This window comes from Colobus angolensis, unplaced genomic scaffold, assembly GCF_000951035.1.
Source record: "Colobus angolensis palliatus isolate OR3802 unplaced genomic scaffold, Cang.pa_1.0 Scaffold491, whole genome shotgun sequence".
Lineage (NCBI taxonomy): Eukaryota > Metazoa > Chordata > Mammalia > Primates > Cercopithecidae > Colobus > Colobus angolensis.
Genome location: NW_012118388.1, coordinates 984,302 through 997,129, shown reverse-complemented (window position 1 = coordinate 997,129; position 12,828 = coordinate 984,302). Strand labels below are relative to the sequence as shown.

The 12,828-nt window shown below is 33.7% G+C and overlaps 1 protein-coding gene across 2 annotated transcripts in view; it reads left to right on the top strand.

Moving 5' to 3' along the window:
• Positions 1 to 12,828, top strand: part of DPYD (dihydropyrimidine dehydrogenase) — an 861,792-nt gene that overhangs the window by 243,703 nt on the left and 605,261 nt on the right. The window contains exon 8 of one of the 2 annotated variants that reach the window (XR_001003717.1): positions 4,563 to 5,152. Coding sequence is in view for 1 of the 2 variants with exons in the window: in XM_011959403.1 (XP_011814793.1) it covers positions 4,563 to 4,644 (82 nt within the window). In the remaining variant the exon portion in view is untranslated. Of the gene's footprint in view, positions 1 to 4,562; positions 5,153 to 12,828 lie in introns of those variants that run through there. The other variant, XM_011959403.1, reaches the window with a different exon arrangement.

The window sequence follows — 12,828 nt, the reverse complement described above, 5'->3', positions numbered from 1 at the left end:
CATTTACTCTCATGGTTTCAATTACCACCTACATGCAAATTTCTTAAAAATCCGTATCTACTCTGACCTCTTTCTCCATTCTGAGCAACAGATTTATACATTCAAATCCTAGACATCTCTTTGTAAACTTCGTATCAATGATCAGTGTTGCTTCTCTTCCTGAGTTTGCCATCTCGGGGTATGGCATCACCAAAATGGGGATTATCTGGGCTACTCTTTAATATACTGGCAATTCCATTTTACAAACACTGTAAAAAAAATGTCCTCTGATATCCTTTACCTCTCAGTTTCCTTTTTTTTTTGAATCTTGCACTTTCACCCTGGCTGGAGTGCAGTGGTGAGATCTAGGCTCACTGCAACTTCCACCTCCCGGGTTCAAGTGATTCTCCTGACTCCACCTCCCAAATAACTGGGACTATAGGCATGCACTACCACACCTGGCTGATTTTTGTATTTTTAATAAAGATGGGGTTTCACCATGTTGGCCAGGTTGGTCTTGAACTCCTTACCTCAGCGATCTGTCCGTCTTGGCCTCCCAAAATGCTGGGATTACAGGCGTGAACCACTGCTCTGGGCCACCTCTCACTTCCTCTACCACTGCAGTAACCTCCTTCCTGATTTGTCTTTTCAGATTCATTCTTCTTTTAGTTTCCAAATCTGATTTTATTACTCTTCCACTTGAAATCTTTCAACAATTCCTCCTAACCTCAGAGATAAAGGATCTGGCCTGGCATAAAAACCCTTCCAAGATCTGATACCTACCTGTATTTTCCCCTTTCTCCTTCCCTCGATTCCTTCCTTCATGATATATATATCGATCACTTGACTATGTGCTGGTCATTATTTCTGGCTCTATTTAGAGCATAAAAGTAAACAAGGCAAAGTGCCTTCTCATGGGGCCTATATTTTAGTCATGGGGAGACAGACAATAAATGAACAATAAACCAAATATAGCATATATTAGGTGATGATAAAGGAGGAAGGTTTTTTAAAAATGATGGATTAGTGGTATACCTAGTATACTAGATACTCAGAATAGATTTTTTTACCGTGCTATCCTTTGGTCTATACAATAAAATTCAATAAGAATCATACAATAACCAATAATAATTATTTTTAATTTTTTCCTGTAAAACAAAAAATGAATGATTAAAACAAATTATTTTAATATTAAGGATATAGCTATTTTCAATTTTAAACACAAAAATTCCATGTGATCATACAAAATGATAGAATTGAAGTAATTCATATTGTTTCATATCCTATCATTTTTATCTATTCCAAATCAACTTTTCACATATTGGAATCTGTAGTATCACAGAGTGGAGGCATATGTCGCCTGCGGGGAGTTGGAATGAGGAATGCCTGTAGCTGAATCAGCAGGTGCTGTTGGCCTCTATTTAACTGTAGTTCTGCAAGTTAACTTTCCTGTAGAACACAATGTTTATTAAAGAGTTGGTAATAAAAACGGGATCATTGAAAGCTTACATATATATTACTAAAACTCAAAAGCAACTATGGCTATTATTTAGAATTTAGATCCACCAGAGAATTTTTTTTTTGGCAGAGACATTGTTTAGGATATTAGTGATATTATTTAGAATTACTAGCTGATGAAAATAATATAAAACAGGCCCATTTTAGTAAGTTTTATAATGGTTTTTAAATTGTCTAAGAAGAACACATTCTCTTACTGCCTGCATCTGGGCTTGGTGTGGTGCTGGAAAGGGAATAGTGTGTGATAATGGAGTTTGGGGCCTGAACAACTCATAAAATGGGGTTATCTGAGGACCAGTGCTGGGATGCAAGAACCAAAGCTTAGTCATGATAAATATGAGATACCTATTAGACACCCAAGTGAACATAAAAGTCTGGAATTTAAGAAGAAAAATGTGGAAGCCATCACACACTCATATTTTAAATTCCTAAGACATTTCTCCTACCCACTTACATCATCCCACAATAAGCCTTCCCTCCTTTGAAACACTTGTTCAGATTTGGTGTTTTACATTTGTCATTTTGTTCTGCTGATGTATGTGCTTATGTGTTTCATCTATTTGCTGACTTCATCCATTAATGAATATAAATACATCACATTTTTCACAATCAGTAATTTCCACCCACCCCTACCTACCTAAGTGTAACCAAATCTAACATTTCTCAGTGTTTCACATTTATCTGATTTACTTTAGGAGATGCTGGGAAATGGATTCTCTCACACTTATTCATTTAACACTGTGCTAAGTGTTGGTGACAATGGTTTCAGAGCAGCGTGGGGTTTTTCAGCAGAGCTGCTGAACCCCAGCAGCCTGGTTTCCATTTTCTCTGGTGCCTATATCTGTGTTCAAAGTTATACTGCCATGGGTGGTGCCTGCTCCTTCCTCCTTTCTCAGGTTTCTTACTGCTAGGTTAGGTGTTCCTTCCTTTCTTTTTCTCTGGCCATCAGAAAAGTTGTCCCTGTTTTCTCTAACATGCTCTTTCAGAGTTTTTTCTTAAGTCAGAACCGCTGGCTTGCACTCACACCATTTTTTTTTCCTTTTATTCCTTGTGCTTCCACTTATATCCCATAAAAATCCAAGAGTTGACCTGACTCATTGGAAGGTTCTCAGCTTCACGATATATCTGGATGTATTTAAGATTCTTATCTTGTTATAGTTGGTTTATTTGGCTGTAATTCTTTGTTCATAGTCCATTGCTTTTGCTTTCCTGTTCAACCTTTTGAGGATCTGCATCAGTGCCCGATTTTAGTCCATATTTAAGGAATTGCATGTCTATCAAGTCTGGGTATCTGTTTGTGCCCACATACAGTCCATAATTGTTAAGAACCTTTCTACTTAGACTTTGAAGGGAAAACCTTCTTGGTGCCCAGAGCATTCTGGCATATTCATGTTACCTTGAGGTAATGTGACTGGAGTTCACAAGTCGTCTTAAGAGATTTTTATTGGCCGGGCGCGGTGGCTCAAGCCTGTAATCCCAGCACTTTGGGAGGCCGAGATGGGCGGTTCACGAGGTCGGGAGATCGAGACCATCCTGGCTAACATGGTGAAACCCCGTCTCTACTAAAAAATACAAAAAACTAGCCGGGCGAGGTGGCGGGCGCCTGTAGTCCCAGCTACTTGGGAGGCTGAGGCAGGAGAATGGCGTAAACCCAGGAGGCGGAGCTTGCAGTGAGCTGAGATCCGGCCACTGCACTCCAGCCTGGGCGGCAGAGCGAGACTCTGTCTCAAAAAAAAAAAAAAAAAAAAAAAAGAGAGATTTTTATCTTTTCCTTATGCTTGAATTCATTCTTAAACATGATCTTATATTTCTAACTAGAGGGAAGCTCCTTTAGTGTACAGCTTTGACTTTATGTGTTTGATATCTTGCATTTTCTATAGCATTGAGCATGATGTCTTGCTGATTGATATGTAAAAATTAATTGAATAATCAAGTTCTTAAGTCATCAAAGAATGAAAAGGCTGTACTTTGGAAGACTTTTCAAATGATTATCCAGAAGATTCATCTTCAACAATTATTTATTTATTTAATGAATTAATCTTTGTAATATTTAAAATGTAATTGCTATTATATATATAGACACACACACACACACACATTAAAGATATAATGGCTATACTTCTCTCATTGTGCATACCACATTCTAAGTGTAATTATCTTTTATGTTTCCTTCCCTGATCAGAAAAAATAACTTATTAACAGTGAGAATTTGGTATAATTCACCATCAAATCATTACAGCTTACACTTACCTGGCACTTTGTAAACACTGTGCCTGGCACTATTCACTTTTAATGAGTAGGTGAATGAATGAATCAGCGAATGAATGAATGGATTGCTGTGTATTCATGCACATACATAGCTTTATGATTGTTAACAAAACATTGGAAAGTGTTTTGAGCTTACTTTTAATACTGTATTATACTACTAGAATAATAGTGCTATAGACCTCATGATTTTTTTTAAATGCAGGCAATAGGCATTAATATACAATAGGATTGTTTTTTCATGACTGAACCTTTTGGGATACTCTTTGCTTTCACAGAAGACTAATTTATTGTAAAAATATTCTGTAGATCACATGGAACTGATTTTGTAATATTCTAAACAGTATGGTAATATAGTTACACATTTGCATTTCAACAAGCTAGAAGTATATTTATAGAATATGTGTATGAATATTAGTATATATGTGTACACGTATATCAAAATCTATATCTCCAACTAGCTTTATTAATAGATTTTTAGAATTATTATTAAATAAATCAACCAAACACTTTATTGAACTTAAAAGTATTGAAATTTCTTTCGGCCAGTTTTATATTTATCATTTTCTATTGCTGTAACTTAGTTATTTTTATATCAGTTTTGACTGTATCTTCACTCCATGTAATATTTTTATGTCAAGAAAAATGTAGATGTCCTCATGCATATCTTATGTGATATATAAATATCCTTAGAAGAGATATTTATTTACTACTAATCCATGAAGACATGTTACATTTTTTTAAGATTGGTCATTTTTCTACTGATGCCTGTTTTTCTTTTCCTTTTTTTTTTTTTTCAGTACTTCCGAAATTCCTCAGTTCCGGCTGCCATATGATGTAGTGAATTTTGAGATTGAGCTAATGAAGGACCTTGGTGTAAAGGTAAATGAGAAAAACACCTATCTGTGTACTGCTCAAAAAGAGAGGAGTAAGCTCTATGCAAAGATTAACAGCAAATGTCATGCATTTTAGGAAAGAACAATTAAAAGCTACACCAGGCAGAAGCAGAAAGATGCTTCCCCTTGCTTAGGGCATTTGTCTGTCTACTGTCTGAATGCCACTAGCCTGGAAAAGGGCAATCAATAGTTCTCATCTGGCATGCCTGCATGTGATTAATTGTCTGTAAGAAACAAATTCCTAAATTGCTTTAGGGGTTCAGTGCAGCTAATAGAAGGATTTGGTTTCTTTAATCACATTTTTTCATGCAAGTTGTGTGCACTCTGAAACATTAGTATTTCACAATTTGGAACATAATTTCTTATGGAGATTTGTTTTATTTATTATATTCATCATGTCAGTAGTATGAATGTGATAATCCTTTCTCAACACAAGGAGTAAATCAGTAGGATAGAAAGCAACAGCTTCGTATTTTTTATTATTTTGTGAAACAAATATTGTGTTGTTCTTTTCGGGATGGTTGAAAATTTGACACATTGTTATTTTCAGCATATAGCTTTAAATATTTCTCTTCTTTTCTGTTAACAGCATTATACTCTAGCTCTCCACTTGAACATACTGCTATTTTTGTTTCAAAAATGTTAATTTTTCATAATAGATATAACAAAATAGATTAGTAATGTACTGTGATTTACGTAATACATGATGTAAGTATATGCAGAAGATATTTTGAAAAGTGATTAACAAACTACTCATACCTTTTGCATTTACCAGTAAAACTTAAAATGAATCAATGAAAGAGAAAACACTCAAAACAATATTTTGTGGTTTATATTTATAATTACATTTTATTTGACAGTGGTCAGGTGATGAAACGTTCACACATAATGACTAAACAAGATGTCTGGGAATAAAAACACACAGTGTAGATTTGGGCAACTTTATAAAATCTTAATGTTCAAAATTACAGTGTTCAAGATAATTGAGGGGTGATTATTTTACGGAAGTATATTCTGAAAAGTTTTAAATGTCTTTCATTTTGAATACAAGTTTTTCTCTAAATCTCATTAAATAAGGAAATGGTGATTGAAATATCCAACTATTAGAGTTGGTATTTATGACTGAATTGAAGATGAATGTTCCCAACACAAAGACATGGGGAATGTTTGAGGTGATGAATATCCTAATTATCCTCATCCTAATTATCCTCATTTGATCATTACACGTTGTATGCATGTATCAAAATATCACACATACCCCATAAATATTTACAATTATTATGTATTAATAAAAAATAAAAAAAGAAATTAGGCTTTGTTTCTACATTTATCTTATATAAAATTGCAAAATTGCATTCAATTTTCATAGGACCAGATATATTGCATAAATTAGACCATACCCATTACTCTTTGAAAACTTATCAAGGCGCAGTAGTAGGCAATATACTGAGTGCCAAGAAGTATCCTAGCTATAGTCATGCCACTTTTTATTTTCTTGTCAGATATCTTTGACAAAGTCTATTAATATCTTGAACGTTGGTCAAAATTTGCTCAAATAAAAAAGTATGCTACTAATATTTCTACAAAATAGAGAAATATTTGTTTATATATGCAAAGAATATCTCTGGAAAGTTATAAGAATCTGATAGCACAGATCACCTTTGAGAACGTGTGGGAAAATTTTTTCAACATTTTGTACACTTGAATTTTAAACTCTGAATCTGTTACATTATTGAGGAAAAAAATGGAACCTAGATTAGAAAGCTAATAGTACTGTCTTGTCCATCTCTCAAGCTGTTTTAAGATGTGAAGGAAATGGTGTTTTCAAATTTGCTTTGTAAACAATAAACTGTATATACAATTCTGAGGAAAGATAGCAGTGAGATTCTTTTTCACTTTGAGGATTTGTATCCATTGATGAGATACTCTTGCAGCTTTTATGACTTACGAACTTTAGCCATAAGAGGGTACATTTTGAAAAAGTGGTCTATGCTTGTTACATCCTTTTGAAAAGTCATCACTGAGGTTCTTTTTATACTTTGCCTTCTGTTTGTCCCTCTCAACTAGTATTATGTATTTTAAAGTCAACAATAATTTCCTGGCAATGAAGTGAACTATTTTTGCGGGTTCATACTGTTTGACTTTCATGTAGCATGTGATATATAATTTCTCTTATATATGTATGTATGTATTTTGACTTTCATGGGCCTAGCATTATCTTGTTTATTCTTCTACTTTTTCTTTTACTTCCCAAATAGGTTTTATCTTTTACTCAACAAATAATTGTTCAGAACTTATTTTTGCCAAGTAGTATGCCAGGACTAGAACCATGTAGATCCATCTTTCTTTTGAAATCCAGTCCTGTATGCTTCGTAGTTTAATAAGCATATTATTAATAACATAAACTGATTATATTCAGAACCCAGTTCAGTTTCATTACAGTATCTTCACTCCCAACTATCTTTTTTAGCTGCATTTCCTATTGAATATTTTAATTTCAATTTGTCTTATGCTTATTAGCCTATCAGTCCTTGTTAGTTCTAAGACTAATTTTTTCAAGTCAAATATCATGTTACAAGAAAATGAAGATAATTTTATTTGTTATTTGTATGTATTTTTTTCTTCCACGATTTCAATAACTAGCATGTTAACAAAAGAGGTATAATACATGGAATACTTTTTCCTCTCTCTGAAATAGGATTTTTAATCATATTGAATAAATATTTTTCTAGTCTTACATTAATAAATTTTATTAATTAAAAAAGTTAATAAAAAGTGTGTTAAATTTTTTAATTCCCCTCTATAAATACTTATGTTCAGTTTATATGTTGAATTATACTAATCATTGAATTTCTAGAATATATCAATTTTGGCATCATGTTTATTTCTGTACATGTAATTCAGATTTAATTTGTTAGCATTTTTAAAATTTTTTCTTTTGCATTCATTTATTTATGTAGTAGATATTAAAACTGGAAATATAGCAGGGAACAGTCAAATATTATTGTTACCATTACAAGTTTTGAATGTACAAAGACTATTTTTGTTTTGTTTTGCTTTATTTTTATTTGTTATTTTGTGAATTTTTCATGATAGAGTTATATTAGCCTTATAAAATTAAACTTCTAAGCATTTTATTGTTTTCTCATTGGTAAGAATATTATCCTGACACATCTTTTTTACTAAATTTGGAAGTTGTCATCTTCTCCAAGCCGTCTTATGAAATAGAACTATGACCATTTTTCTTCATATCTTCTATAAGTTTTTTCCACTGATTTTATTCTGTCAATTTTGCCAATATATTTTTTCTAGAAAAATTTCTGCTTCATTGGGGTTTTTGAATTTATTAGCAAAAATTTAAGTCTATTATTTCAGTATACTATAAAAATACCTCATCTGTGCCTATGATTATATTTGCTCTTGCATCTCTAAATTTACTTTGTGTTTTCTCATCTAGTTCATATTTTCTTTAAAATAAGCAGTTATCAAAGTTTTGTTTTCTTATTCATTAATTGCTGACTATATCTTTATAATGCTTTCCCCTGCTATTCTTATTTGTTATTCTCTTTTTTAAAATTTAGTTTTATTTTATTTTATTTTACTATCTGGGATGCATGTGCAGGACGTGTAGGTTTGTTACGTAGGTAGACATGGCACCATGTGCCATGGTGGTTTGCTGCACCTGTCAATCCATCACCTAGGTATTAAGCCTCACATATATTAGCTAATTATCCTGATGCTCTCCCTCTCCGTGCCCCACTCAACTGACCCCAGTGTGTGTTGTTCCCCTCCCTATGTCCATGTATTCCCATTGTTCAGCTTCCACTTGTAAGTGAGAACATACAGGGTTTGGTTTTCCATTTCTGTGTTAGTTTTCTGAGGATAATGGCTTCCAAATCCATCCAGGTTCCTGCAAAGGACATGATCTAATTTTTTTAATGGCTGCACAGTATTACCTGGTGTATACATGTACCACATTTTCTTTACTATATTATTGATGGGCATTTGGGTTGATTCTGCGTCTTTGCTATTATGCATAGTGTTGCAGTGAACATACACATGCATGTATCTTTATAACAGAATGATTTATATTCCTTTGGGCATATACCCAATAATGAGATTGCTGGGTCAAATAGTATTTCTGGTTCTAGGTCTTTGAGGAATCGCCACACTGTCTTCCACATGGTTGAACTAATTTACATTCCACTAACAATGTAAAAGCATTTCTATTTCTCCACAGCCTCACCAGCATCTGTTGTTTCTTGACTTTTTAATAATCACCGTATTGACTGGTGTGAGATGGTATCTCATTGTGGGTTTGATTTGCATTTTTTTCCAGTGATTGAATGAATTTGAGCATTTTTCATAAGTTTTTTTTGGCCACATAAATGTCTTATTTCTCTTATCTGTTATTTCTTATATCTGTTCACGTCCTTTGCTTAAGTTTTTGTTTGTTTGTTTGTTTTTGTTTTTTGTTTGTGTTTTTGAGATGGAAGATGGAGTCTCACTCTGTTACCCAGGCTGGAGTGCAATGGCACTATCTTGGCTCACTGCAACCTCCACCTCCTGGGTTCAAGCTGTTCTTCTGCTGGAGCCTCCCAAGTAGCTGAGATTACAGGTGACCGCCACCACACATGGCTCATTTTTTGTATTTGTATTAGAGATGGGATTTTACCATGTTGGCCAGGCTGGTTTTGAACTCCTGATCTCAAGTGATCTGCCTGCCTTGGCCTCCCAACGTGTTGGGATTACAGACATGAGCCGCCGTGCTTGACCTCCTTTGTCTACTTTTTAATGGGGTTGGTTTTTTTCTTGTAAAGTCGTTTAAGTTCCTTGTAGATTCTGATGTTAGACCTTTGTCAGATGGATAGATTGCAAACATTTTCTCCCATTCTGTAGGTTGCTCATTCACTCTGATGATAGTTTCTTTTGCTGTGCAGAAGCTCTTTAGTTTAATTAAATCTCATCTGTTAATTTTTGCTTTCGTGCAGGTGCTTTTGACGTTTTCATCATGAAATCTTTTCCTGTGCCTATATCCTGAATGGTATTGCCTAGATTTTCTTCTAGAGTTTCATAGTTTTGGGTTTTACATGTAAGTCTTTAATCCATCTTGATTTAATTTTTGTATAAGGTGTAAGGAAGGGGTCCAGTTTCAATTTTCTGCATATGGCTAGCCAGCTTTCCCAGCACCATTTATTAAACAGGGAATCCCTTCCGCATTGCTTGTTTTAGTCAGGTTTGTCAGAGACCAGATGGTTGTTTGTGTGGTCTTATTTCTGAGATCTCTCTTCTGTTACATTGGTCTATGTGTTTATTTTTGTTCCAGTACCATGCTGTTTTGGTTACTGTAGCCTTATAGTATAGTTTGAAGTCAGATAGCATGATGCCTCCAGCTTTGTTCTTTTGGCTTAGGATTGTCTTGGCTATGTGGGCTCTTTTTTGGTTCCATATAAATTTTAAAGTAGTTTTTTCTAACTCTGTGAAGAATGTCAATGGTAGTTTAATGGGAGTAGCATTGAATCTATAAATTGCTTTGGGCAGGATGCCTATTTTCATATTAATTATTCTTATTCATGAGCATGGAATATTTTTCCATTTGTTTGTGCCCTCTCTGATTTCTTTGAGCAGTGGTTTGTAGTTCTCCTTGAAGAAGTTTTTCACTTTCCTTGTTAGCTATATTCCTAGGTATTTTATCCTCTTTGTAGCAGTTGTGAATGGGAGTTCATTCATGATTTGGCTCTCTGCTTATTGTTGGTATATAGGAATGCTAGCAGTTTTTGTACACTGACTTTGTATCCTGAGACTTTGCTGAAGTTGCTTATCAACTTAAGCTATTGGGCTGATTAATGGGGCTTTCTAGATATGGGATCATGTCATCTGCAAACAGAGGCAGTTTGACTTCTTCTCTTCCTATTTGAATACTCTTTATTTCTGTCTCTTACCTGATTGCCCTGACCAGAACTTCCAATACTGTGTTGAATAGGAGTGGTGAGAGAGGGCATCCTTGTCTTGTGCCAGTTTTCAAGGGGAATGCTTCCAGCTTTTGCCTATTCGGTATGATATTGGCTGTGGGTTTATCATAAATGGCTTTTATTATTTTGAGGTATATTCATCAATACCTAGTTTATTGAGAATTTTTTAACAGGAAAGGACGTTGAATTTTATGAAAGGACTTTCTGCATCTATTGAGATATTCATGTGTGTTTTTTTCCTTTATTTCTCTTTATATGATGAATTACACTTATTGATTTGCATATGTTGAACCAGTCTTGCACCTAGGGAATGAAGCCAACTTGATTGTGATGGATAAGCTTTTTATATGCTGCTGAATTTCATTTGCCAGTATTTTATTGAGGATTTTTGCATCGATGTTCATCAGGGATATTGGCCTGAAGTTTTCTCTTTTTGTTGTATCTGCCAGGTTTTGGTATCAGGGTGATGCTGGCCTCATAAAATGAGTTCGGGAGAAGTCCCTTGTTTTCAATTGTTTGAAATAGTTTAGGAAGAAATGGTACCAGCTTCTATTTGTAATTCTGCTAGAATTCAGCTGTAAATCCATCTGGCCCTTCGCTTTTTTTGGTTGGTAGGCTATTTATTACTGCCTCAATTTCAGAACTTGTTATTGGTCTATTCAGGGATTCAACTTCTTCCTTGTTCAGCCTTGGAAGGGTGTATGTGTCCAGGAATTTATCCATTTCTTCTAGACTTTCTAGTCTATTTGCATAGAAATGTTTATAGTATTCTCTGATGCTTATTTGTATTTCTATGGGGTCAGTGGTCATATCCCCTTTATCATTTTTTATTGTGTCTATTTGATTCTTGTCTCTTTTCTTCATTAGTCTATTGGTATATATGTACACACATATGTGTGTGTGTGTGTGTGTATTTTTTTTTTTTCCCCCAGGAGAGCAGCTCCCGGATTCATTCTTTTTTTTTTTATTTTGTATTTTTTGAAGGGTTTTTCATGTCTCTATCTCCTTCAGTTCCGCTCTCGGAGTTACATGGCATGTACTCAAATCGATCACGTAATTGGAAGTAAAACACTCCTCAGCAAATGCAAAATAACTGAAATAATAACTAACAGTCTCTTAGGCCACAGCACAATCAAATTAGAATTCAAGATTAAGAAACTCACTCAGAACCACACAATTGGAAATTGAACAACTTGCTCTCGAATGACTCCTGAGTAAACAATGAAATTAAGGCAGAACTCGAGAAGTTCTTTGAAACCGGTGAGAACAAAGAGACAATGTACCAGAATCTCTGAGATGCTGCTAAAGCAGTGTTAAGAGGGAAATTTACAGTGCTAAATGCCACTTCAGAAAGCTAGAAAGATCTCAAATTGACACCCTAGCATAACAACTAAAAGAACTAGAGAACCAAGAGCAAAATATTCACAAAGCTAGCAGAAGGGAAGAAATAACCAAGATCACAGTGGAACTTATTTGTTATTTGTTTTAAAATCTTGAGTTGTATACTTATTTCATTTTCATTTTATAGATTGAATAATGAAAACATTCAAAGTTATTAGTTTCAATAAAATCTTTGTCAGCATCCATGTGTTTTCATTATTTTATTACTTTTATTTTTCTTCAAAAAGTAGTATATTTTTTCCTGTGTAGATAACAGTTATGTAGGATAGTATTTTCATTTGCTTCTGTATTCTTGTGTAGAATTCAGTTTTTTTTCACTTTATTAGCTGTATTTGCATTTTTTTAGTTTACCAAGTATACTCTCAATTGATTTCACACCAAAGGATCATTTATAGTGTAATAAAATTGTGTATTCCCTTTAGGAGAAATGGCTTCTTAGCTGATGTTTATTTTTAGAAAACTTCTTAATTTTGTAATAAAAATTCTAATATAAACCCCTATAAATTATTTTTAAGCTAAGATGCACTTCAGTAGAATCTCCTGTGATATTTGTGTCAATGTTACAAATCACTTAGATTAAATACTCTTTTTTTCTGTAATGCAACTCAGAATTTAAGTAGAAATACGTATTTTTGTTTCATGGTCTTTATAATATTTTTCAAAGTTAAAAGTATAAAATGTGAATGAAGAAATTATATTTTTGCATATTTAAAATATGTATATTTGTCATTTCCCAAAGTATTCTGATATAATTCTAATTGATTAACTTAATTTGTAATTTCTATACTTTTTTTTTT